Source organism: Anas platyrhynchos, chromosome 5, assembly GCF_047663525.1.
Source record: "Anas platyrhynchos isolate ZD024472 breed Pekin duck chromosome 5, IASCAAS_PekinDuck_T2T, whole genome shotgun sequence".
Taxonomy (NCBI): domain Eukaryota; kingdom Metazoa; phylum Chordata; class Aves; order Anseriformes; family Anatidae; genus Anas; species Anas platyrhynchos.
The window spans coordinates 60624421-60652183 of record NC_092591.1 but is presented as its reverse complement, the minus strand read 5'-3'; the positions used below and the strand labels follow the sequence as shown (position 1 = coordinate 60652183).

Below are 27763 nucleotides of genomic sequence, written 5' to 3'. Positions count from 1 at the left end.
TGATGATATAAATCATCTTCCCCTATGCAGAGAAGTAGTAAAGACAAACTTGCTGCTCGCTCTTGTCTCTAATGTTGGCATTTGCTACTGTTTTAGAAGCCAGGGTCTGTTTTCATTTGTTCCACACTCAGAGGTATTTGGATTACGTAACATTTCTGGCACTCCATTATTCATTCATTGATAAAATTTACGTAATAAGCATTTTATTTGAAAGATACACCTATATGCTTCGGCTTAAAACAGTTCCAGAGGTAGAACATGGAAATAAAAAGCTGAAGACTTCACAGAATTCATTCTATACAAGCAAGTTTGAATGCATTCTGGAAACTTAGGGGTTAAAGTGGAAGATATTGGCTTCTAACTGAGAACATCACTCATCAGGAATTTAAATGTTAATGCTTATAAAGCCTATAAAAATATACTATAAAAAATCACTTCATTCTCTACATTGCTTAGCCACAGAAAATACCTTTTAAAGCTACCAAACATTTGTGCGTGACCCAAAAATTTTCCGAAGTCGATGTGAAACATATGCCCTGTGTTTCGAAGCATTATGTTATCATTGTGGCGGTCACAAATTCCCAACACATAAGTAGCTACACAGCATCCTGCACAAGAATAAATGAAGTTTTCTGAAGCCTGGGAAGGAGAGAGGAAAAAAAAGTCACTTGAGAACAAGTATTAATGGGAAAACAGCATTCATACATCCCTTTTAAAAGATCTTCAAAAGAACACTGAAAAAGTTACCTTTTCATATTCTTCCTCGGTAGGATTATATTTCCGCAACCATTCTGCCAGAGGTTTGTCTTTAAAAGAACCCGTCACTCCATATTCCACTTGAATTTTCCTAAGAGTTTCTGAAGCAGGAACGAGTTCTACCATGCCTTCATGTAAAATAGAACAGAATATATTTATTATCTCCTTACATTGTATCGTGCTCTCACCATTTAGTAGAAAGTCTCTTAACAGTGATGAATTTTATAAGTTCAGATTTGCTTCTTTCAAAACTGACTTCTAATTATAAAGGACTTCTTACAAGGCATGCCATGAAGCATGTGTAGAGATCCAAGTCAGCCTTGCTTTACAACTAGCTTCAGATGCTACAATGCACATACAAATTATTTTCTGACTGAAAGCATTACTGTGTAATTTACTTTCTACTACATAAACTAGTATTGGTCTGTAACTGTAAAATATGTTGATACTGACATTTCTCAGACACAATCTAACAACTTTTAATGGCTGTTGAGCGTCAAAATAGACCAGACTATTGCTTCAGAAATAAGGCAGAGTGGGATTTACATATGGCCTTATTTTGGAGACACCATTTACTAAAAATATTTGTATAGCTAGATCATAAAAGGAAAACGCTGACGTGATTAAAGTAATTTTACTTCTATGCTGGTGAGAGCTACTACAGGGAAATCTGCAACTTACATCTTTTTTATTTTTTACATTAATCCTTCACATGCTTTAAGAATACTAATATGAGCAGCAACAAAAATGTAACATGCTATGCCATCAAGTCATTGCTTAAAGTAGGAAGAAATGTTATCTGTTTCTTGAAAAAAAAAGCAAAGTCTTACAAAAATTGAACTTTCTTGCTTAGTTTTGCAAACCTGAATTTCTATTTTCTTTATTTGGGAGTTTTCATCATGTTGTTCTAGGGTCTGGCTGAAAAAATATGTTTCTACACATACTCTTAAAGATATGTTTCCTACTGGCTACCTCTAGAGAATTAGCAACTAAACTAGCAAAAGGCACGTTCAGGGTGCAAGGCAATCTTAAAGGTGGTCTGTGATTTAAGTTTCAAACCTAAAGGCCTCATATTCCCAAGGAATTTGGAGAAGCATATCACAATAATTCCAGGAGGGCTAGAAGATGAATGCAGCGTTTAATTTTTCTACTTTTTGCATGTTTCAATACTCCTTGACTCAACTTCAGCAGACTCCAAATACCTTATAATGTCAGTTTGGACTTGAATACATTCTTTCACCATAACTAACTTCCAGAATCAGGACTGCCAAGGCACCATTAGTTTCCTGTGTTGCAGTATGAACACCAGAAGCATTAAGCTTTTATTGTTACATTTATTCATTTGTATCACAGTTCATCAATAGCAGAATGTATAAGCCTCAGGACTCGAGAGAAGAAACAAACTGAAATGCAACTCAGCCACCAGGAAATTCCTAACAATTCAACTTTCTCTACTTTTGAGTATGGAAGTTCCCTGTAAAGAAGGCTTTTGGCTTTCCACCGTTTCTTGAGCCTGCCTTTGAGTAGAAATTTTCTCTATGAGCATGACAAAAAGTTGTGTGTGGGGGGAGAGAGAGACAGGAGGGAAGACACAACTGGATTATAGATCATAAACAGCATCCGGTTTTGCACCTCGATCTTTTCCAGTTGAGAGACATTTGAAGATAACCATCCGTAGATCCAGTCCCTCCTGCAGCCAGATCTTATCCATAATCTTAATCATTTGTAAAGCCAACATATCTTGTCGCAGATCTTCTCCAACCTTGAATGGAAATATAAATGTTAAGTGGAGACATAAAATGCTTTCAGCAAAACTAAGTTTCAGATTTTGATTGCTTTACATTTCTAGTAAGGAATGCATTATGCTACTTATTTCCTTACAGCTACAGATTTAATAAGAGAAACTACACATAACATTTTGCGCATGCAGTAGACTGACTTTCATATTGTACCACATGTTCAAATATTGGTTAACTTTTGAAGTTGTAATATTTAGAGAAATTTTACAAAAATACTACATCCTTTCTTATTCCTTTTTATCATTAAGGCTTTATGACGTGTCTCTGAGAAGATGCTAGGGAATAGCTGTTCCAAGGGAAACTGTATTTGTCCTTGAAAGAGTGCAGTAACTCCAAGCACTACCTGTTATCTCATGCAGCTTTAGAAAGCTCGTAGCAGTTATGTCAGATGTGCATATCATCTGTGATATACATACTCTCCTGCCTAGCAGGGAAGTTCTATGGATACTTTCAAGATTCTGAGGTGTTCATTTACATGGTGTCACGCCAGCACTAAGGGGAGAGTTTCCAGTTTTACAATTGTGAAAATTAGCTGTTTAGTGAAAATTAACCATTTTCAGACATCCGTTCCTAATTGTTAAGCTGAAGGGATGGTTTCTAGATGCACAGGAGCAAACTCACAAAGTAACTAAGCTTACTGATCTACAGTAAATTTAATCACTGTTTCAATGGTATCAGTTATCAATTAACATTTTTCTCTCCACCACACACATAAGGCCTACCTTAAACATCACATTAATTTCTTCTCCCAGAGGGTCTGCATTTATCAGTGCAACTTTCAGTGGTACTGCATTAGAGCTGAAGAAAGAACACGCCTACAAGTAGATTTAGTGTTAATACTCGAAAAGGACTACTCCCACGAGCCCAGAAAACAAGACATTCTGACAACAAGCACAAATGACACACAGTGTGAAAATTCAGATTTCTAACATCGCGATTGTGGGGAATGCGTGCTTCTTCTGAATAAAGACCTCTTCTGCTGATATTTGTTTAGTTCTTGTATGAAAGCTGACAGTGCAAAACAGTAATGCTTTATACATTTTGAAAAGTGAGTAAAATATGAATAAATATTTTATCGTATTTTAAATTTGAATTATAAAAAGTGGTCATTTGCATCTCTTGCTATATTCTCAGTTATCTGCTATCAAGTTCATACTTCTGATTTAATTAATAGATATAATTGAGAAGGAAAGCAAAGGAACTCTCTACATAGGAATAAATCCAGCGATAGAGACCTTTAGGTTCCTAGTCACGCACAATGCTTCTCCTACACTATCATTCATTGGATCTTCATAATGAAATAAAGCTATTGTTTGCCTTCCTTGATTTAATATATCTCTTGGACATAACCAGTAAAAGGTAGCTGCACTGATTTCACTTTGGTTACTCATTGATTTAAAAGCATTGTTCGCTTTTCTGTTTTGATTACCACTGCAAACAAGATTTTTTTCATGTACTTCGAGTATTTCTCTACTTTACTACAGCCAGAATTGCTGGTCTCAAAGCAGACAGGGTCTGAAGTAGTAATAAACTACTACTTTTTCCTTTTAGCCTTTTCTTAGCTAAAGTTACTCCCTCCTTCCATCTATATTTTTAATAAAACCCTCCCCAACTAGTGCAAAGAGCTTTCAAGAACTTGATTTTCCTATTTGTAAAAGCTTTGCCTATGTGTCATTGTGACAAAAAGACTCAAACTATGAATGTGCTGTACCTTAATATTCAGTTCTTTTGCCACAAGACTGGGATTGAGAGGCAAACGGCACTTGTTCTTCAAGAAAAATGACTGCACACGTTCCATACCACTTTGTAAAGCAGCCTGCAGAGAGAGAGAGAGAGAGAGAGAGAGAGAGAGAGAGAAAGTTCATCTGATATTCTCCTAACTGGAGCATCTACAGGAAAATTCTGGACCAAGTTATCCCAAAATATACCATAGCCACTGCTTTAACTCCCCAGTGTCAAAGGAATACCAAATATAAGTTCCAACAATTGTTTTGGCTACTAAAAAAATTGCATGTACTTAGCAGTGCGATACTAATATCGCTTTTTGTTAAAATTTTCTAACTGAATCAGATAATAGCATCCCACTCTATCAAACTGTAAACTCTTACATTCTTATCACATCGATATCCCATTCTTTTGCAGAAGGGCATCACTCTTCAGCAGTAATAGCTTTAAATCTAAATTTAAATCTAAGCTTACTGTACACAGACAGCATCCCTCTTCCTTACCTTATCACCTCACACAAAGCCATGCTGCACTTGACAACAAATTTGACAAAGACATTGATTTCTTTAAGTCATTAGCTTGCTACAATGCAGAGCAACAGATTCAGTCTTCCTATATGTATATCATTTGACTGAACTTAGACTAAAAAGGTAATTGAGTGGACTGCTTTGAAGGTAAACTTCTTAAAGCATATTAAAAATTTAATCTACACACCTGTCGACCTGATACACTTGTTTGCTTGACTTTTTCTGCTACCATTCCAAAAAGCTGAACCAGTCTGGTCTGCTTCTCCAGCTCTTCCCTCAGCCCTTTTCCACAGACGGAAAAAAAGGCTCCAAGAATTTGCTCATATCTTACACCAAACTTTGAATCATAGAGCGTATCCTTAAGAAGCCTGAAATAACAGATTTAAATTCAATTTTCATCAAGGAAATACTGCGAATAATGCAATAGTCAAACATAGAAATATTTTAGTGAACAGATGCTTTGTATATACATAATATACACATATGATCAGTATCTTGCTTTAAAAGGCAAGAAATTGGCGCCTCATAGAAGCACTGTGTTTTTTCATAGAAAAAAGCAGGATGTAGATTTTGTCTCCTCTTCATCTGATGTAATACTGTTATGAACTGTGCTATTAAGACAGCATTTTTTCTGGAAATAGTAATCTTATAATTATCATATGTGAACAATGGAACAGAGAACATCTTACCAGTAAAGGTAGTGTGCTATTCGGATACTTCCCAATGCCCGTGCCAAAAGAAATTGGACAAGAGCACTGTCCAGGTAAGTTTCATACTTCAATGCCTAAATACAAAGAAAATGAAATAAATGGGATATAGATTTACTTCTAGATGAAGACATTTTATGACTGGCACACTGATAGAACCACTACAAATCCAGAGGACAGTCACAGAGCAGCTACCTACTTAAACTGTTTTCCACCTGATGCAATAATTAAGGTTATTAAGTATAGAGGTAGGCAGTTGCATTTCCATGACAAGTAGTCAGAGACTCCTTCAAATTTTCAAGAGCAAAAAATTCTAACTTCAGCGTAAACAGTAAATCTTACCTGCACAAATTGAGGGAGGAAGTCTGTTAATTCATCATCACTTAATGTCTCTATCCAATTCATAGCTGTATTTCGCACTTCCTGATCAGCAAACCTAGAAAGTCATCACAAATCCACATCAAGTTTGTTCTGTTTGTGTAGGACTTAACTTCCTTTTTTAAAATTAGCTAGATAGAAAAGAATCAAGATAAAGTCTGTAACAGCTTGACAAAGGGCCTACAAGTTTCAGATGCTTCAAAGGCATTACGTAAGATACAAACAGGAGTGTTTAAGACAAGCATACCAACTTCTCAAAATTTCAGTCTTGACAACTTTGCTATATACCTTGCTTCCTGTTACAAATTAGATTTCAGAATCCTAACCCTAACTGCTAGTCTTGACTACATGACTTGGTTAAGCCTATCGGAATAAAGTTAGGTATGAGAAATTTTATTTAGCTCATCTTCTACTGAAGAAAAGTCATTTGTGTGACACACACAAAGCTTTATTTTGTTTTCTTACTTTGAATCAAGTAGTTCCAGTGCAGCTAAGGGTGATAAAGGAGGCCACTGCTGAAGTAACGAATATATTTCTGGAAGACTTGCCCAGTCCCAGTGAGGGGCACTAGCCAGTATTTTTGGTAAGCTATTAGTATGAGTATGACAATAATGTCTCTTCTCCCACAAAAATTCTTTATCTTCTTTTGACAGCCTGCAGACAAAAGCATTTTAGGTCATAATGCAAGTTACAGAACATCACCCGCATATCCCCAGTGCTACTGGTCATAGTATATGTACAGATAACCTTGCACACAAAATAGAATGACATGTAAAATGGCTATTTCCTCCATAAAAATCTAAAACAGGTGCAAAACAAGACTCAACTGTTATGGAAACAGTTGTTCAAAGTTATAAATTTAAGAGGACAAGAATAGGTTTTAGTGCAATCTGAAATAAACCAAAACGTTCATGCTAGTTTGGTGCAGATGACTAGGATTGCCTGCCAGAAATGCTTTCATGGCATATAAACAGCCACTGCTGAAATTGTCACTGCCCCTTGTAACTGAAGAAATACCAAGCAGGAACAGGCATATACAACAGCGAGGCAGAGTAGCCATTTTCTAACAGGAGAATATTATGACACTGGCTACAGAAAACACAAGTGAATTTATTAAGTCAGCACCATTATTTTGCAGGTTTCATTCAATCTCGTCTAGAACTCCACAGGTCTTCAAAATACACTAGAAGCACATTAAAGAAGCTTAAGCATAAATTAACATTCCACACCCTAGCTGTGAAACTGTCATGCACAAAGAGATCACAGCTACAAAGAGGTGAACATACCCAATGGTGTTATCCTTAGCGAGAATGGCGAGGAGACGTTCTCTCATTGGTTTCTCTAATGTTTCTATGGAATGTTGCACAGTAGTCTTTGCAGCCTGAGGAATTTTATATTCAATATCAAAAGCATGGGATGGAAAGTCAACCTAAAAAAAAAAAGTTCTTAAGAACTGTGCAGGAGGCTCCCCTTTCCAGCAGCATCAAGTGTTTAGGCATTTAAACTCTTCAGTTCTATACACGTAACGGTTTTCAGGCATTGCTTCCAGAATATTGCCCGCCCCATCTCAATTATTCCACAGAATTGTGGTCCTTAACCGTAGGACAACTGTGGTGACGTACAAAGCAGTAGTTGGAGTACTCCTCTGAAGTGAAATGAGGATGCTTAGAGCTTAGCCTAAACATGGAACTATTAAAAAACCATATCCAGTGGTATCAACCAAACCATCAACTCTAACCATATTTTGGGACTTCTAAGCCATGCCTAACAAAGTACCTCCCCTTGGGACCAAAGTTTGGACACTGAATTGAGAATGAGAGGCATTCATGTTCTGTGAAGAAACTGGAATTGCTATCACTTGAGTCTAGACAACTCCCCTTTCAGCACACGTTTCTACAGATTGCTTTTCAAAGGTCTTCTCTCCCAGTACTGATAGCATGTATTGTTAAGGCATTTCCAATGTCTCCAATTTCAACACAGTGATTCTGTATCTGAGTTTAATATATTTAACACAGCTTTCCATCCTTTGCCCTTAAAGGATAGTAATTGCTGTTCTATGCTGGCCTTCATATGTGAAAAGATTTACACTCTCCCTAAAACAACCTACTACCACTCTTGTATGAGTTAGTCACAACATTCACACAAAATGTAGTCAGGTTAAGTCAGAAGCATATATATAACCTGCAATACTATTCTTTCCATATTTCCCTTCTTACTGGCCGTCCCTGATGCATGATTTGGATGCGATGAGGTCCAGAGTTGCAAGAGCTTTGTCCCACAAGTTAGCAATCTGAGAGAAAAAGCATGTACAGGCGTTAGTGTCACAATCTGTTTACTTCAACGGAGTATTAGTTATTAAAATAACATCAGCTTAAAAAAGGTGATTGCGTCCATCAAGTGTCACTTCCATTTTTAACTTTCACTGGACATGTTTTATAATTAAAATCCCTCAGTATGCCTGCATACAGCTGTTATTGAAAAAGGCAGAGGTAAAATCCGGTGCCGACATGGTTGACCCAGCTAAATTAAGCGTTCCCAACTTCTCAAAGAAAAAACAAATATTTCTGCCTCTGAGGAATAAACTAAACACAAGAACCTCCTTACCCTCTCAGAAGAAAGATAGAGGCATATGAATATTATAGAAATTATCACTTGTCTGGACTTTCCCCATTACTAGGCTCTGCTAGGGCATATCGTGTGACATTGATATTTGCCCATTTATTTCCAATGTTAGTAGTTTCCAACTGTAATGAGGCACAACTAAGGTATTTCATAAAGCAAGAAGCATTGTAATCCTAAGAACAGCAGACTTCTGTCCACCTTTAAAAATGAAAATGACATCTCTCAAAAGACTGCTCAACGGCCAAGCTTTCAGTGTATTTCAAGAAATGGTTTAGTATTCATACGTTTTAAAGAACAGTTCTTTATTTATGTCAATATTGATTAACTAGGAGTTTGTGGTGCCAATAAAAATTACTAGATCATGCCACAAAGTGTAACTGAACAGCTTGTTCTTTTCAATAGTTTCCCAGTTTAATATACTTGCTATAGCCTCCTGTCTCATCCACAAGCAAAGATATTTTAAGCCATTCCAAACACACGTCATCAGAATGATTAGCATTTTGGAATATTCATCACCTAGTGATGAAAGTTTCAAGGAGCAGGAAAATGCAGGAACATTATTTGAGGAACATTACAGTAGGCTTTTCATTCCTAGTCATATAAGAAGTTTAACAGGATCCAGCAACTGTATTTGAAGAAAGATCAATTGAAACTAGAAGTACTCCAGAAGCGTAACAGAATTAAACAGAATTTTTAATTTTTATTTTTTAAAGAAACCCAGCTTTGAATCAAAAGGATACTTCAGAGTATCCTGTGATCTCTATTACTCAAACAGGTTAATAAGCTAAATGAGCCATTTCTGCTAAGAAACTACACATGTATTTTAAAAGATACATGTGTTTTAGAACACTATTTCCATTCTCTTGCTGGCTTATTTATTGTCACCCTATTAATGGGCTTAGAAATTTAAGAGTATTAAAGAAAATCAATCCATGCAAAAGGTAAGATATTTAATCAAATTTAATTCTCCAGTTTTGCTGCTGTATATGTAAACTTAAAGAAACACACAGCACTGATTATTTTACAGCCAAGGCAAAGATGCCTCTAAAGAATAACAGTACTTAGAAATACTGCAAACTTTGAATTAAAGGTGGTCTAGTTACAAGATAGAGCCATTGCCATATTTAGCTCTACAAAAAGAACTGGATGAAGAGTTATTCTTTCCTATCTTAATACAGTGTTAAGATAAAAGGCCCCCTTAGCTAGTGGCATGGAAGGATAGTACATTATTCACCTGCTGTCAGGATTCCGTTCTCTTTTGTATTGCACTAGACACTGTTCCTGCTGAATCCATCACTTGCTGCAAATTCTTTCTTTTGCAAATTGCATTCTCTATCACCATAGCTCATGAATTGGCTGAGAAGTGGCTGTCTGCACTTCATGTGCTAAAATATACCCAAATGCCAACTGAACTATCTCTAGCCAACATGATACACTTTCAGACCTCATGCAATGCCACCCATCAAGACCAGGCTCTCTCAGTGCAGAAGGGAGGCTTTCAGTTCAGCAGACGGTGACACCTGCAGATACTTTAACTGCATCTGACTTATGCAGCAACAGATCCAGATCTAAATGTCAGTGAATTAATTCCTCAAAGGACCACTTGTGGTGGTGTTGCGCTTACATCCTCAGCTGCTGCATACTTACAAACTGTTGCCGCTCCCTTGATCTCTTTTGGCCTACACTACCATGGGCCATCCCCATGAATTTAATTGAAGGCATTATTTCCGTAACAATACAGTTGAAGACTCTTACCTTTGTTACTTCCTGCTACATTCAGCAGCAGAGAAGCAGTTTCTGTAGTTAGGTGTACTAAACTTTATATAGAATAAATCGCATTAACAAACTTACCCATATTTTGGATACTTACCGCCTAAAATCAAAAAGAGGTAGAGAAACCTGACCCAACATTTCTGGGCCCTTTCTCTGCTTATTTGAATCAGGTGAACTTCCACTGCTTTGATTCAGAATTCCAAACAAAGTCAGACACAAGACTGATTCCAAAGGCAGTTGTGAAATCTGGATGGGGAAAATTATTCTATAAAATAAAAGTATTAAAGTAAGTCAGACATAGAAGGAAAAACAATTGTTAGTAAATTACAGGCTTGTCATCCATATAATCTGTTGCTGCCTTTGGCTTTCAAAAAGGCAATTAACATGGAAGGACAAATGTTTCCGTGCAATTATAGTTCACTCCACTATCTCCCACACCGATAGTTTATAAAAACTAAGTTACAATTCTGCACTGGAGATAGATTTAGAACAACCCTTTTAATTGGCAGTAGAACAACCCTCTTTAATCTTTGTCTCTTAAATCACATTCCTTGCTCAGAACTGCACAGTCCAGCCTAACCAGTCTTCCCACTCTACTCACTACCAGGACACACAATTCCAGGTTAGCTGCCTCCTCATCTCTCAGATCTTACTGAAGAGGCAGCTGACAACAGTTTCCCATCCCAATGTATTAACCTCTTAAGAACTACTGAAATTTAAATTCACCAGAACAAACCCAGCAATCCCATCGAAAGCAGCTGAAGATCACACACCCCACTGGACAACTTGATTTTTGTTTACAGGGTTTTCACTGCTTAAAGCGTTCTGTGATTTTCTGTAATTTTTTGAATTGTATTTTGGTGCGGTATGAGAGCACACTACTAAGCCAGTTACAATATAAAAGACCACAATTGTACTAAGCACCTTATAAGCAGCCTGTTTAACATCTTTCCCTGTAATACACTGTCACTTGTCAGCAAAAGACCTGACAATTAATTCATTGCAATATCAGAAAAAAAAAAAAAAAAAAAAAGTGGCCAGAGTACTCTCTGGAGGCATGTATTCCAGAACCTGAAACTTTCATTCCTGGCCTGAAATAATTTGTCACTGTAGACTTCTGGAGTGTTTATTGGAGTCCATCATCTCTGACCTTTAAAAATAGTCAGGGAAAGAGAAATAAGGAAACATGGGAGCTCATCTGACACCTCAGTTATGCAGACTGCCTGGTAACTACGAAGTCAAAAAGAGTAACTTGTGTGTAGATCATGAAAAGTGTTTTCCCCTCTCAGATATCACCTGCCATCCTCTTTCTCTGCATCCTCCTGCTTCCTCCTTTCCTACCCTTTTCCCCTGCCCCATAAAAAGAGCCCTAACTTTAGTAGCTCAATCCAGACATTCTCATAAGCTATAGACAGATGCTCTAAGTACTTATGCATCTGATCGCTTTATAGAAACAATCCTCAATTAGATTTATTAATTAGATACGAAGTTGTTGTGACATATTTGGAACAAAAAACTATTCAGCATTAATGTCAATAAAAGTCAGCTGCTTTCCCTCCCCATTTAGATAATCTGAGCACTGCTTAAAAGCAAGCTTTATTCATCCTTCTTTAAGCAGTGCAAGCTGTTCCCATTACAAAGAATGCTATGACCTTCCCAACTCATTATAGTTGTATACTATAAATAAATTAGCACGGGGCGCCTATCCAGAATTTCCATTCCCAGTTTTAAAACGCAGGGCAAAATACCATTCAGAATAATATTTCTGATTTGGCTCTCAAGTCTCACACATAGTTCTTTCAACACTTTGGAAGCAAGAGCTGATTCAGTTAGCATACTCAGCAGCCAGCTAGGTAGGTATTACCTAAAACAAAGTATTTTGTGGAGGGAGTGGTGGTTAGCATTCTAAAATCACTTACAGTTCATCCCATTTAATCAAGTAGAAGAAGTTCTTGTATGTGCCAACCTTCTTGGACTGAACAGGTTTGAACAGATCTTTTCCATTGTGTGTCAGAGAACAAATCAAGTAGTATTTTTCATAACTGAACAAGGAAAAGAAAATAAACAAAAAGTAAACAAAAAGTAACTCCACAAAATAAAAAGGATGAATTTTACAACTAATGAATTACTTACTTTGCTACCCAACCAGGAAAAATTCCATGTGCAGCAAACACTGTGAACTGGAGATGCTCCGTGGCAGTCCATGCTTCCTTCGTACTCTTATCTTTTGGAGAAATTGCTGCCGAACTGCTGCTACACGAATTCATGTGGAGTTGCAGAAGGGCCTCAACTGCTCTTGTTAACTGGTCTATACTCACTTTCAGAGGGCTTTCAGGCTGTAGTGAACCTAATTTATAAGTTACCTTTAATGTGTATCTGCCTAAAATAGCCACCTTAGAGCAATTTTTAAGTAAAATTAAAGAACTTTACTCACCAGACGAACTCTTGCTAGGGTCATCGCCACATTTTAAGGATACCTACACAGTAAATTAGAGTAAATTTCAGTAACAAGAAGCCTATACTCATTTGCCATTGCCCTTAAATCTATCTTCTCCAGAAATTACAAAATATCTAAATTAGGGCCATATCTGGGTTTATGCACCGTACCTTTTATTTAATTACAGTTCCTCAAGAGCTAACAGGTAGTGTCAAAATTTCCCTATCATGTAGTAACCACACACTAAGTTCAAAAGCATATGTTTTGTCAAGTCACAACTATCCCGACATCCCTTATGAACTTCAAAAAAACAAGCTGCGTTGGAATATTGCTCAGGATACTCTATCTTCCCCGAGCAAAGAGGAAACTCAGGGCTGTTGCAGATGAAAGCAGAAGCTGGTAGCTCCATTACCAACAATTTAAGTCTAACAGCTGTTTTGTGGCATTTGTTAAGGCATCTTTGTAGGCACAGTTACCGTAAGATTTCTGAACTAAAAAGAAAGTTAACCGGAGCAAATCGAGGAGTAAGTACTGCCCCTATCTGCCGTGTTTGCTTCTTGGTCTGCTCAAATGGAAGTCTAAACACAATACAGTATCACAGCAGTGTCCAGTCTCAGCAAGGACACTGCAGTCTACAGCTGACAAACAAATTATGGGAACTTACTCCCTTCAAACAAGAAAGGATTTCATGCCAAGCCCAACTTTGATACAACTGAAACTTTTAATGAAAACTAAGCTGGTGATTTAAAAGCAAAACGTAATGAATTCCTCGACTTGCAGAATGAAAGCTCTCCTTACACCTTCCATGCATTAACTGAGCACCTTGTCAACATTAAGTTTCAACTGGCAAAAAATTCTGCTAAAATAAAAAAAATAAACCTAGAGGTGTGAGGTTAACGGGATCACATCTTTTTCCCCCCCTCAGAAGAACTGCTTTGTCTCCACCACACTTGAAGTAATCCAAGTACTTTGCAAGGTGCTGAACACTGGTGGAACAGTGCTACAGATGTCATTTTCTACTTGAGAATCTACTATTTTCTTTTACATTTTTGGCCACTACATTGACCCACAAACCAATTACTAAAGAAAAAACACACACAAACAGTATCTTACAAAAGGTTTTGATAGGTTTCTGAAAGTAATCCTTCATATACATTGCCATTCAAGCCAGTTTTCATCACAAGAAAATTGAAGGTTTTTATTTATAAAGAGGTACTTTTTTCAAATTCTGCTGGGATAGCATTTCTTGTGGATTTTTACAATGCAGTCTGATTATTTGTACAGTTTTCTCCTATCAAAAAAACAAACACTGGAGAAATACATGTTGTATTTCCCTAGTCTTTTACACCAATTTCCTGTATTCGTCTGCAAGAATTTTAGTGCTGGTGACAGCTATATTTATTCAGACTGCATTTTGCAAAAATTCAGCTCAGTATTCCAAATATATCACTATACTGATGAAGCCAAAAAAAGCAAAAAAAAAAGCACAGGAATCACCACTCTCTCTAATACGACAGCAAGAAAGCAGAAATGGCATTACAAGACTACTTAGCTTTTTTATTTGCATACTTTTTGCTTTAGTGACTTTATGAAAAAGTGATGGGAGGCCAATTCTGCTCAAATCACCTGCTCGTGGTAAGCCAGTTTTATCACATTCTGCACTACTCGAGAAATTTTATTTTTGCCCACATGCTCAGGAATGCAGGAACATGGACTGCTAGAGTTTTAAAACATTGTTACTATTCACATAAATACTGCACCAAAAGTACAACACGTGAATTCCTCATCTAAGTGTAACTGCATTGATTTCAGAGAGCATGAGCTAGCTGTCAGTTTCCCTGGTCAGATTTAACAGCATCTGCTGTGACTTTAAAACTAGGCTAAAGTTGCTGTTTGGAACAAGAAGGGATTTCAAGACCAGGTGATTAATGCATTAATAGCAAATTGTTAAAATAAATTGATGTCACCAAATGAAATAAATAAAAAACACAAACAAAAACATAACCCTGACTGAACTGTTGTCAATATTTGCAGCTACTGGAGATTATGAAGTAATATTCATTGCTGTTAGAAGGCATACCTCAGAACACAATTTATAGTGTTAAAAGTTTACCTCGGTGTTTTTAGTCCTTGGAAGATTAACAGCCCTCCTTAGCTTCTTTACTGATTCTGTTATTGCAGGAGTCTCTACGCCGTCCAATGTGGAACAGATTTTTCTGACAGTCTTAATTAATTGATCCACTGCTTTATGCTGGTTCTAACAAGGAACATATGAAAGAACAGATTGAGCTGATCACAATTGTTCAAGCCAGTGTTTCTTTAAACTTTTTTTTTTTAGAATGAATCGCCAAGACAATTTTATTATGAGACCCACTTCTCAATTAAATAAAACGATGTAACAATGTGGTTAAACAAAAAGTCTCAGTACTGAAAATTTTCTTGTAGCTCGGTTACCAGTGCCATAAAACCAGGACTAGTACAGATTCCAGCATGGTGTCCCTAGAAACATATGGTTTCCAATCATTTTTCCATTAAGTTCTAAGCAGGTAAGTATTGTCTAATGAGATACTAAGCTCAAATTCCCACATGATGTTTAAAAAAAGCATAGTTGAAGAATATTCAATTAGTGTGAGGAAGGAATCATGCTAAAGCAGCAGCTTTTCAATTTCAGCCCTCTTAACCAGGTAGATTCAAGATACACTTACGCTACAGTATAACTTCCATAATGGAACATTTCCGTTTTTGACTTCACTTTAACACATTGTTTGAAAAATGTTTGTTCCAACTGTTGCCTTGCATATCACAAAGCTTAAATAGTTCTTACAGGTGAAGCAATGGCAAACTGCCATCCTGGAGAAGGAAAGGAAGGCAGATTGTACACGATTGTACACTTATCTGGAATCTCCTAATATCGCCTCCCTCCTCTTCTCCAGAGAGAATAAAAAATGCCTAATTTAAATCCAAAGAATCTTAGATTTTCTTTTAATCTAAGCAAAGTCTTCAGAATGAAATCTCTTTACTTTTAAAAGGCTTAAGGTATAGGGACCTTCCACAATCACTTTTGAGCAGTTAGTGTAATATTCTCTTCTTAAGACGTAAACTGGTTCCTTATACCCCCCCCCACACACACTTTCTCCTCCAACATTCCTGCAAATGGATAACAAAGCAGCCATTTGAATTAAAAAAAATGGGATTGGCAGTTACCTGGCAACAATTAACTTCGTCCTGGTTTGAAAATAACCATGAAAGTTGGAAAACAATGCAAATATTTAAGCCTACTTTGAAAACTAACACTTTGAAGATAATGGCTGTTTGGCACATGCAAAGCGAAGTCTCCACTGTTATCTTCCTCACAGGATCTCAAATTCATAAAAATGCAGTAGCTAACTTTTAATATGTCCACAGATGTGAAATCAAAGGCTAAATACAAGTGATTTGCAGATCACTTTTACCCTGCTTCTCTTTGATTAGCAAGCTTCAGCTACTGAGTACGTACATAAATTCACTTCAGGAAGTATTAAAGTCAAATGCAGTAACTGCTGGTATCTGGACCTAGTCATCACCTACAAGATCCATCTCCCACCTTCGGAACTACCTTGTGGTTATAGTAGAAACTAAGTCTGAATCGTGATGTTTTGCATTCCTCATCTCAGCCTGTGAAATTGCAGTTAAACAACCAAGCTGAGGCAGCTGCAAGAGCAAAGCAACAAAAACACCACCACCTCAAGGAGCTCTAATATCTCATTATTCTACAACAAAACTGTGTTCAGAACTGCCCCTGAAAATGTGGTGAATCACCAAAGGCATTAGAAAATCCTATGATTGAATGGTATTAAGGGGATATGCAAATAGCAGACAAAAGCTTGTTGAGACCTGCACTCCTGGAAAGGCAATAAAACAGACTTCCTCACGATGTTTTTCATTTCCACCAAGGCACTCATTTTAAGACTCTTCCTTACAAAAACCGTTTAAGAAACATACTTCTTATAGAAGCTATCTGAGGTTTCAGTCTCCAGTTTACATTACTCTCAGGAGTTAAACAAAGACAGTCCTTCCAGAAATGAGCAAAGTAGGTTATCATCTTCAGCTACCTTTTGCATTTGGGAAATTACTCCAAATTATTGCACATCGACTTGCTTTAGGTTACTTGTGATACAGTGAAATAGCCACTGATTTTGACATTGTATTTTAAATGAACTCAATAGTCTTACGTGAAGCATAACCAACTTCGCTGTTCCAAAAAAGCTTCACCTATAACTCCCATTGTGCACAAGCATTACTGCTAACTTGTGTAAATTTTTATGATACCAATATACCCTTCATGAATAACAACTGATAGTCAAGATTCAGACCTTTTTCCCTAAATTAATCTCTTCCAACATTTTTGAGGAAAAGGTTTTGCATTCCAGAACTTGGAAGACACCTTGATAGTCGTGATGATTAGGTAATGATTACTTTGCAAGAAAAGCTAGAAAGAAAACTGAAAAGCAATGCAAAAATCCTTGATTCCAAATTTCTGACAGCTTGTTCAGGTCTACAGTTTCCCCAAGACAAGAAAGTCTATTTCCTCCAACTATCTTATCTGTAAATGTTCTCACGCTACTTTTGGTTCAGCAATAATTTAAAACGAACTTACCTCATTTTTAAGAGCTATTTCAGTTTGCTTATGATAGACTTCAAGAAGCTCTTCAAGAGAACACCTGCAAGAAATAATCATTGTTGAACACCACTGCAAGACTGTAACATAACCTCAAGACAGAAATTCAGCAGTGCGCTTGGTAATGAAAAAAAACAAACACATAATATTATTACCTTATAATAGGTTCTCTGAAAGGCTTTTCTACTTTGTAAAGGTGTTTGGTTAGGTGTATGGGTGTTCTGTCATCTTCTTCCTGCAGTAAGATATTAGATATTCAGTCCAGTTCCCAACTTCCTAAAATTCCTAACACTGTTTTAGCAATCTCATTGCTAATACCTGCGGAAGGGGAAGGATGCAAAGTGGTCTCTTAAAGACAAAAAGAAATAACTAGCTGGTAGCCTAAGAAAGGTGTACACATTGACACGGGGGGAAAGTGGATCCATCAACTCTGACACAAGCTCCCATACTCTTCAAGGTTTATACTGCTGCTGCCTTTTAGGAGGTACTTACTGTTCGCGCCAGACCCCTGCACATTACGCTGTGAGTCACGAGCTGCAGTTTAATTTCTGTATCCCATTTCCGACAGTTCTGAATATATTCATGGCTTCCTACACAGTGCTTACTGTTAAACAAATGAAAGCAAAAGTTATTTACACCAAAAATATTCACTGTTTCTCAGAGATCTGACATGGAATATTTAAGACCACCTGTTGGGCTCACAATAAGAAAATGGTAAATCAGTCTCCACATCATACTTCTTCATGGAGTTTTTCACTTCTGTGGAAGTTCTAGAATACATTTTTGCTAAAGGTCTGAACTACTATGGTTAACATTGAAAGCAAATATTCAAATCCAGAAAACCAATGGGGATTTGCAAGCCATTAGTTTTGAAAGAATTCAGATTATTTCAGATTAGAAGTTGTCAGCAGATTTTTTTCCCCCTGACTGTTGGGATTTAAAGAGCAGCTGAAAACTATAACATTAATCTATAGAAAAGATCTAGAAATCTGCATCTGAAAAAAACAATTGTGTTCAACACAACAGATGGCAGATTAGAATAGACTTCTAGGAAGATGTTAAGAACCTAATTTGCTGTATACCACAGCAACTCTAAGGACTTCTGATCTTTGTGCAAAACATTTTGAAGATTTCTGCTCTCACACATTTAATCATTAAAAATATACTTGCCAATAACTGTGCCATGAAAAAGTACGAAGTTAAACATTAATGAAAAAGGGTTTGCTTACTTCTGTAAGACTTCTTCTTGGCCACAGACTTTCAGGATATAGCTGCCAATGTCCACTTCACTCAAGTCATCATGCACCCAGCAAAGTGCCTGCATTATTATAAGCTCAACAGGGGAACTCACTGTTCAAAGAAATTACATCTACAAGTTAAATATAGGTGTACTGCAAATGAATTTAAGCATAGTTCACCAACAAGTTGTAGCTGTTCGTTATTTAAATTTATTTTTATACTCGTAGAAGACTTATGCTTTTATAATCTCCTAAATTTCAGCGTTTGAAATCTTCACGTTCTACTGCAAACAAAGGTATATTCTAAAGCCTGCCAGAAATGAATCAATCCCGTTATGATACAGTGTAGTCACTTGACTAAAAGTACAAAACCAGCTAATTTGCAACATGCTTTGCAGTTTTTACACGAGAAAAGTGTGTTATTTTATTAATAAGATGGCCTTATTCATCAAGTTGTATGTTTTAACACAGAAGGTTTAAGTGCACAATGCTCCCTACACCTCCCTACCTACTTTCTGATCATCTTTAAATCATCTGCCAACAATATTAAATGCTTCGATATTCCCTAAAAACACTATACGGAGGCATTTTATTTTTTCAGCAGGACCCTCAGTGGTTCTTTTTGTTGTTTAGCAGTATCAGTTATCACCAAGAGCTACCCGAAGCTGATGGCATCCAGAGTTACAGCCTTAATACAGACAGGCCGTGCAGTGTTGACTGCACAGAGAATGTGAATTTTTGTACAAGGCAAACCTAAAAGTTCCATTCCAAGATAATATGCCTGGTTACCCAGGAACTTGGCCAGCTAGTTGCAGCACAACAAGCAAGTATTACTTTAGTATTTATGTTCATAAGTACATACTGAACTCGCATGGTAGCTAGTATAATTTCAGTGTTTATTCTCATTTCCCAACAGCCATTCGTCTGAATTTCCAGATAACCTGACATAGCTTTATTCCAGCATTCCAGCATACATTTCAATACAAACTTGATGAAACTTAACAGCTCATTTCCCCTCTGCCCGCCCCCCAAATTACCATGAAGTAGGTAATTTGGTTTGTTAGGTCAAACCCTAGAAAAGCTGGTTTTAATATTCCTCATTTTGGATAGAACTGTGCTCCTGTTTGGCTGTTTTACTTTTTTAAAAAAACGTTTCATTTTGTCAGCTTCTAAATATCTTCTGATGGATGGAAGCAGTGACCCACATGTAGGTTCTTTCTTCAATTACCTTTTTCCACATTCCCCACAAACAATCCACGCACCTGAGACCTAGGGATTATAAAAACTGAAAGCCTAGACTGGGCGTGCAGTCTCAGCCCACCATTCTGAGCCTTACAAGCAAGTTCCAGTTCAGGAAGTAGAAACGTACCATCGCATGTAAAAGTTACTGGTTGCTGGAATCCTTGGATTTCTATAGAAACCTTGATACTGGCACTCTCCCCACTTATATTTCTTTGCAGCATGATTGGACTCAGCACAAAGCCTGGATTTGTTTGCTGATCAGCATATGGAAACTTGGTCCTCAATCTGTAAATAGAAAAAGTTTATAAAGCATTGCAATTGTTTATGACTAAAGCAAAAGAACATTATAATAACCTCAAACCAAAGCAGTAAAGAATGCCTATTGCTCTTACCTAAACTGTATATACAAAAACATTTAATTTTTCTACTCCCAACAGAACACTGCCCACAATAATTATGTGTCAGTGGTTAGAGGGGAAAAAAATAGTTTTTAATTAGGCAGGGTTTTCATATAGCTTAAAATACTTAATAGGTCAACGCTTACAGGACATACCCAGATTCTGTAGAAGCTTAGCTCTAAAACAGTTTTGAAAAAGCTAATCTACAACTTTTGCCTAAAACTGAGTTTAAAAAAAAAAAAGGCTAATTTCTTTCACGTACAAAAGACCACAAGAACTCTTTACATGTTAAATTTGTCCAAGTCTAAATACTACTCAGAAGTTCAGATTAAACCGTAGAATTTGATAAAGAGGCTTAAATTAGGGGAAAGGCTGTTCTTTAGGACACAAACAACATAAAACATGTTCACCTAGTAATGAATAGACAGTATTGTGATAACTGCTTTTTATCTTCCTTGGTATCTTATTTAAGACGTTCCACTACCCCATCAAAGCACGAACAAGTTTAGGGTTCGTATTTGTTGTTGTCAGATTTTTCTTACAGAGCTCCACTTGTGGAAGCAAAAAAAAACAACAACAACAACAAAACAAACAAACCAAACCAACCAAACAAACAGAAAAAAAAAATAAATCAAAAATGGGTATTTAAGATTTAGAAAGCCATTTGAGTTGTAGGATTTGCTGAGGTATATCAGTAAAGAAAAAGACAGAGTTCTTTCCAAATAACTTATATTGAAAAACAGTAATATAGAAGGATATAAAGATTTATGCAGATACAAAAAATATATATATATTTTAAGTGTAAAAATAATAAGCATTATAAAAACAAGGAAAAAAATGAGAGGAAAATCTACAACTGTAGAAGGTAATAGGACCAAAAGAATCAAAAGGAGACAGGATCACTCAAGAAAACTTCATACTACTGAACACCTTAAGAATTTTGTTGCATTTTTGAAAACCATGATAAAAACCAGAGAAACTGGAACAAGCAGAGGGAAAAAAAAAACACATACCAAAAACCTGCCTCATCAAGCAAAAATAACCCCAAAACCTGGTACTGACCCTGTCAAACTGAAAACTTCTGACTGAATTTGATTTTTCCAACACAGAAGTAATAATGATTTATTTAACTTCTTTTTCTTCTTCTGAAAGTTAATTTAATTTCAGCAATTTCTTACTTTGTAACTGTTTGAGAGAAAGCTGACAGTTCTTCATTCTGCCCTTCAATTTCTTGGAGAAGTGCATTTTCTGTCAGCAAACCAGTGGTCCCATTGTCTTTCTGCAAGTCAAAGAAAATACAGTGTTTAAATAACTGCTAACATATTCCTAAAGCCTACAGAGTCACATGTAGCAGACAGAATTTCAGATACCTGGGGTTTATTATTAGTTTTGTCTATTTACATAGTGAAAAAAATGCATCATTATCAACTTGAAAAGTAAAGATTCACTGAACTAAAGAGCTCCTTAAAGAAATTGATTTATGTGACAGTATCAATACTAGTTAAGAGTAAGTTGCAAGCAAAACAGCTCCTGAGCTCTCAGCAGCAAGCAATTACAACAGGCACTTGGCCACACTTTGCTGGACGTGATGAGGAAGGCAATCGTTTTTCCTCCACTTCTGCCATTCAGCCTTCAGCAAGGAGCCCCACAAAGAACCATGACACACCAGTTCTGACTACTACCGCCTTCTCCTACAAAGCAGGAAAAGATAAATCATACCCTGGAGGGAAGCAGCATGCAGAACACAAACTGAGGGCTCATCCAGGGGTATCGAATTAGCGCTGTTTTAATCCCTTACGCCCCACGAGCCACCAGCAGCTCCCAAAGGTGCAAACTAGAACGCATCTAGAAGGGAATTAACTAGTTGAAATAGTGAACAACTACTTAACCAGTACATGGGTTATTTATTACAAGCTGACACCATGAGCTTAGCATCTCATTTCACTAGACAGTACCAGGTACCTGACGGAGCCATGTCAGGCTGAGGTAAGGCCTCACGCCTGGACCACCCGTAGACTGGGTTTTGCTCAGCAACTTCATGTTTACGTATTACAGCATTCACTTAAACATGACCATATACACAACCAATATGTGTCATCTGAATGGCATTTCCATCTTGTTATTCCAGCTGAAATGCTGGGTTTATGAGCAAAAGGATCAATTCTGCGAGAGCGGGCATTAGTTGGACTGTGGCAAGTGACAAGAGCAGGAAAGCTACAAAGCCTGGAAAGAGATTCAGGAGCAGGCCTTAAGTTTAGAAAGCTTCGTCCTAACATCATGGATGAGTTGTAGCACACAAAAATAACTTCTGGCCAACTGCGTAAGGCCGCTGACAAACCTGTGCTATTGTTTCCAGCACACGTATCCTTTATGCAATCGCACAATAACAACAAAAAGCCCCACACGGAAACAGGAAGCCAACACACCAAGCCAAAGGTAAACACCCTCGATAAAGAGCCAGGGAACTGCTGGGCAGAACTCAGCACAAAGCTCCCCAGGTCCAAACCCAGCAGCTGCTACACAAGCAGTGCATTTTCTGTTACAAACGTGGGATTTTCTGTGAGAAGTTCAGGGATACCAAGGAAGCACCCAGAGCACTTGGCAACTCAACACCAGAGTACAAAAGCACCACACAAAGAGATTCCTTAAAAAAAGGAAATTCAAACATAATGAGCAAAGGGAAAAAAAAGTTCATTTGGTTATCCATAGTTCACCTCAGGGGCACATCTGGATGAGGAGAAAGATCTGAAGTTATCACAGACAGGCCTTGTTGGGAACGACCTCGTACTTACCTTTGAGAACATTAAATACCCACTTGCATCTTTAGTTAAATTTCAATACTTGATTTTGATCATTTTCTTGGAAAATAGTGTCAGGAAGACAAGCTTTGGTAAACCACAAAATTTGTTAAAGCCCACTGAAGTCACGAGGTGGGTGACTAGGTTCTTGGGCTACCAGCAGGATGTGAATTTCTTTACGTTCCAGACGAGCAAATTTCAGAGGTGCAAAAGCTATCAGTCAGCCAGGAAATAACTCCGAAGGTAGGACTTCAGGCCAAGCTAAACAAATAGCTACCTGACACAGAGGCCTCTTATCAGCACAGCCTGCAAAAATAGAAGTGCTCTGCAAACACAATTTCTCTTAGCATTCAAAAAAAATCCCACCATTCAGTAAATGGCCAAAAGTCAAGTTAAGTTAGATCCCACAAGTATATAAAGCTTAAAGGTTCTGTGGAGAGGAATGGTAGAGAAGACAACATCTACACTAGGACAAAACACCTCTGCTTTCAGCAAGGAGAGAGATGAGCACTGAAGTATTTAAAGGGCAAATACCAAACACATTGATACTTTACCAAATACGAAGCAAAACTCAAATCCTTCTATTGGTTTAGGATATTAAGTACACAGTGGAATCAAAATATATGACTAGAAATTTTGACTAGTAGATTTGGTTAAAGGAGCAGTGAAACTATGAGGTGATGCAAGAAAAAAGTGATTCAGTTAGGATAGAAGACTTCAAAAAGTACTTTGAAGGAAATACATATCTGGAGGAAATGGGTTAAAATACAAGAGAATTGCCAAAAATAGGGGCTATCTAGAGAGCTCAGCTTCATACTACATCAGAAGGAAAGTTATTTAAACTGGAAAAAGTGACAATGCACAGGCCAAGCTAAAGCAACAGGTTAGGTGGAAAGGATATCAGGTTGAGGGGCTTGTCATTAAACATGAGACAGACACAGCCCCGCTGGTAATTTATAGCTTTGTTTGCCAGCCAACATTATAATACAGACTAGAACTGGCATATTATACCATAACGTTGGCTTAACAAGATTCAGGTACATTAGCTGACCACAGGATCAATATATGCTCATGTGATGCCATCAAGAATAAAGCAAACACAATAAATATACGAAGCAGGATGCTTCTCCCAGTGATGAATTTATTCATGCCACTGTACAAGGCATTAAGGTACATACACAGAATTAAAATTCCCACAAACCATCTTCAAAAAGGAAAAAACAGGAAAGAAGCTACCACACAGGAGACTGCACTGAAAGCTGTCAGAAATTTCTTAATAACACATTGAGGGGCAAGGGTTGACACCAAAATGGATCTTCATCTCAAGTTGCTGCTGTTCCACCCTGTTAAGAAGAAAATTTGCTAGGAACTAGTTATAAATGTCTTTCTGATGAAAATCAGATGACTAAAAAGCCTTTAAATCAGAAGTTCCTTTGGAACAGCCTTTAAATCAGAAGTAGCAGCAGGAAAATAAAACATGTTTGAGAATTTGATGAGCTGGATAATATTTGTAAACAGCATGGGACTGGACCTGATGAACAGGGAAGACCCTTTTAAATCCTACGCTCTTGAAAGAATTTATGGGAAATGGAATTGGTAGAAAAAAAGATTTCATTCAGCAACCATCACGCCGATATTACCTCCTACAGACAGCGCCTCAGAAGCACCGATCTGGGCAGAAGTTACATGACAACCACCTGAAGCTTAACACTGAGGGGGGACAAAAAAAAGAAAAAAAAGCACAAACAAACTTAGACCTGCGATCTTCACACACATCATTTTAAAAATGTGAAAGAAAAAAAAAAAGTAAAGGTTTAGTTTTTTATTTTTCTTTTTTTGTCTTTCTCCACTGGCTCTCTTAGACTTCTGCCAGAACACTGACAACTAGCCCAGAAAAACAGGAAATACTCCAAGTCAGCAGCCAGCAATTTCACCTCAATGGAAATTCAGACATGAAGCTCCAGCCCAGTGGATATTCCTTTTCCTGGGGGGAAGAAATGGCCCAGTTTGGGGTGGGAGGGGTGGGAAATAAAGGAGCAATTTGGAAAACGACCTTGACTGGCAGCAGTTGGTTTTCCAGCTTGCCCCCAGTCTGCTAAAAACACTTAGAAAGACAATACGTAAGATTCAAAACATCTGCAAGCCTGAATCTACCAGGCAAACAAACCTTTTACTCCCACCCCCACTTTCAGCCAGTTTCTCCAAACGGGATTTTTCCTGCCACCACCACCCTTGCCAGGGTGTAGACTTTTCCACTGAAGACTTCTCCTTCTGCCTCTGCACTCTCTCTACCAAAAAAAATAATAAAAATGCCCACAAGTATTCATACTCACTTTCTAGTGAGGTGACTAATATTTTATAAAGCTACATCCTATTTTATGGTGGAATTATCGCAAAAACAGGAATTAAAAAATGTAGAAAAATGAAGTAATCTGCAGCCACTGACTGGACTCTTACTGGGATAGGGTAGGACGTACTTTTGAGGGCACAAATTAGCAGAAGAGACAACCTACAAAGTTATGATTGCTGGACTGTTTATCACTGCTATATAATTTAAATAGAAGCTGCACGTGCTCTTTGTCCAAAAAGAAAAGTGCTACAACCAAAGGTAGTGTTGACATTTTTATCTTGAAATTTTAATGCAAATGACTGCGATTCTAAAGCGGAGATGACCTTTTTGCCCTGCTTAAGGCAAACAACCTCACACCAAGGAGGCCTTCCCTCTTCCAGCACAGAGCTACAGGGTTTGTGACCCAACAGCCCCCATCAGGCATCCCACCTTCAACAACAGCACATCCAAAAGGTTTGGTTACCATCTCTCCAGCATTCCTGCACGAAAGGAAAGATTTATGCCTACGAAAGAGAATTACACTGGTCCTGCGAAAGATTGCAAGTCATAGTGGGAGAGCAGAGAACTGTTTTAAAACAAAGGCAGTATAGTCAAAGCTAACGACAGCAAAAAACAAAAACAAACAAAACAAACAAACAAAAAAAAAAGAAAAAAAACCCACAGCTTCAAAATATAAGGTGAAATATAAGGTGGAAAACCTGCTATTCAAACCTTAAGATAAACCCTGCTCAAGATGAAAGCTCTCAACATCTAGCTCACTGTCTTTATTTTGTAGCCTTGTCTGATTCACTCATGAATTTAAGAATTTATGTAATCTAAATACTTTGCTCTACGGGCTATTTCTTTTCTGTAGTGCGTTGAATACCAGCAGTTTCCCTGGTAAATTTGGAAAGATTACACACAATCCCAGTTATTTTTGGATTTAGTTCAGTAGGAACATTCAATTTTCTGAGTATCCGTATGCATATGTCAGTAACATCACATTATTTGGACACACAAGCCCAGTAATACTTAACAACAGAACTTAAAGTATCTTCAAGTACTGTGATTAATATTTAACATCATACCACTACCTAAAAACACTGATTCACTCACCTGTGATGTTTGGCCCTGTAACTTTGCAAGCTGAGTTGTTCTCATGTTTAAGGACTGGCTCCTTGTAACTGTTGCTCCAGCAGATTTCCCATTAATTTTTCTTTCCAGATGACACGTTACTAACAACTTTTCTTCCAACAACACAGCGTCCCATGGATCTTCAGCTGTCAAACTTGAAGCCGTCTCTCCATCATCCTCTGCCTTATATAAAGTCTCCACACTGTCCACTTTTGGTTTACTTAGGGGATCCAAATCTAACCAGTCAAATTTACTGATGTCCCTGCAGCTTTCCGAGGCTGGGAGGTCGGAAACTGCAGACTTTATAGCAGTCATTTCTAAGTCCGTGCTTGACTTCCCATTTTTCAGAAACTCCGAGGTGCTTGCAATTTTGTCAAACACTTTTGCCATTTCTGGTGTAAGTACTGGAGGATATATAGGTAGGCTTCCTTGTGGATGGAAAGGTGTAGTAGCTGCCAATGGATATGAAATGTATTGTGACTGCCTTGGAAGACCAAGATAAAGAGGTTCTCTAGAGTGATAGGAGGACATACTTGGATGGAATCCGTTCTGAAACACACCAGTCTGTTTTGTGTAAGAAGCTGAGGGGTAAATAGGAGGTAAAGTGCATGTCACAGGTGCTGGTATCCCAGGCGTCCACTGTCCTCGCTGACCAGCAGGCCCAAGATAAAATTGTGAAGACAGTGATGGGCTCAAAATAGGAGTTACTGGTAACGTGGGGGCTTTACTAGCTTCAAAACTGTCATCCAGCAGCAGTTTCTCTAGCTCTGCATGAGTGAGCTTCTCGATGTCAATGGTACTGAGTTTATCTTCCATTCTCTTGGCATCAGACTCTGGGAACACCATGAGATCGTGGTCCTGTTTGCTGTGTGTCTGTGCTGTTTGCCTGGTGCTGCTTACCGAATGAAAAGCTTGTTTGTTACCAGCTATACCTCTTTCCTTCTGCATCTTAGCTAATGCCTCAGCTTCCATCTGCAACGCCTCCTCTTTGTCCACATCTTTTGACCTTGCAGTTGCCAAAGAAGGTGACGAGCGCTGTTTAAATCCATTGCTGCTGGATATCTGGGCCATGCCGCGAGAGCAGATGTCCATTGAAAGAAGCAACACTTCCCTTGTACTGCTTGGCTACCCTTGGCTTCGGAATAGATTCAGCAGCTCTGCAAAGGAAATGAAACATTAGAAAACCATGCAAGAAATCATATGCAGAGAACTACTAAGCCATACACCACCAAATTACAAGGTT

The 27763-nt window shown here is 37.7% G+C and overlaps 1 protein-coding gene across 4 annotated transcripts in view; it reads right to left on the bottom strand.

Annotated features, from left to right (window-relative positions):
* PIK3C2A (phosphatidylinositol-4-phosphate 3-kinase catalytic subunit type 2 alpha) overlaps window positions 1-27763 on the bottom strand; it is a 60417-nt gene that overhangs the window by 7898 nt on the left and 24756 nt on the right. For all 4 annotated transcript variants that reach the window (XM_072039286.1, XM_072039285.1, XM_072039287.1 and 1 more), the window contains 23 exons: window positions 26503-27677; window positions 21438-21538; window positions 19989-20146; window positions 18611-18731; window positions 17874-17985; window positions 17537-17616; window positions 17361-17424; window positions 14838-14981; window positions 12722-12764; window positions 12421-12634; window positions 12207-12329; window positions 10385-10552; window positions 8074-8182; window positions 7179-7321; window positions 6358-6546; window positions 5857-5950; window positions 5497-5591; window positions 4995-5175; window positions 4267-4371; window positions 3278-3370; window positions 2389-2518; window positions 748-884; window positions 470-639 (listed from right to left, as the gene is read on the bottom strand). In XM_072039286.1, the coding sequence (XP_071895387.1) occupies window positions 470-639; window positions 748-884; window positions 2389-2518; window positions 3278-3370; window positions 4267-4371; window positions 4995-5175; window positions 5497-5591; window positions 5857-5950; window positions 6358-6546; window positions 7179-7321; window positions 8074-8182; window positions 10385-10552; window positions 12207-12329; window positions 12421-12634; window positions 12722-12764; window positions 14838-14981; window positions 17361-17424; window positions 17537-17616; window positions 17874-17985; window positions 18611-18731; window positions 19989-20146; window positions 21438-21538; window positions 26503-27612 (3884 nt within the window). In that variant the 5' untranslated portion in view covers window positions 27613-27677. The remainder of the gene's footprint in view (window positions 1-469; window positions 640-747; window positions 885-2388; window positions 2519-3277; window positions 3371-4266; window positions 4372-4994; window positions 5176-5496; window positions 5592-5856; window positions 5951-6357; window positions 6547-7178; window positions 7322-8073; window positions 8183-10384; window positions 10553-12206; window positions 12330-12420; window positions 12635-12721; window positions 12765-14837; window positions 14982-17360; window positions 17425-17536; window positions 17617-17873; window positions 17986-18610; window positions 18732-19988; window positions 20147-21437; window positions 21539-26502; window positions 27678-27763) is intronic.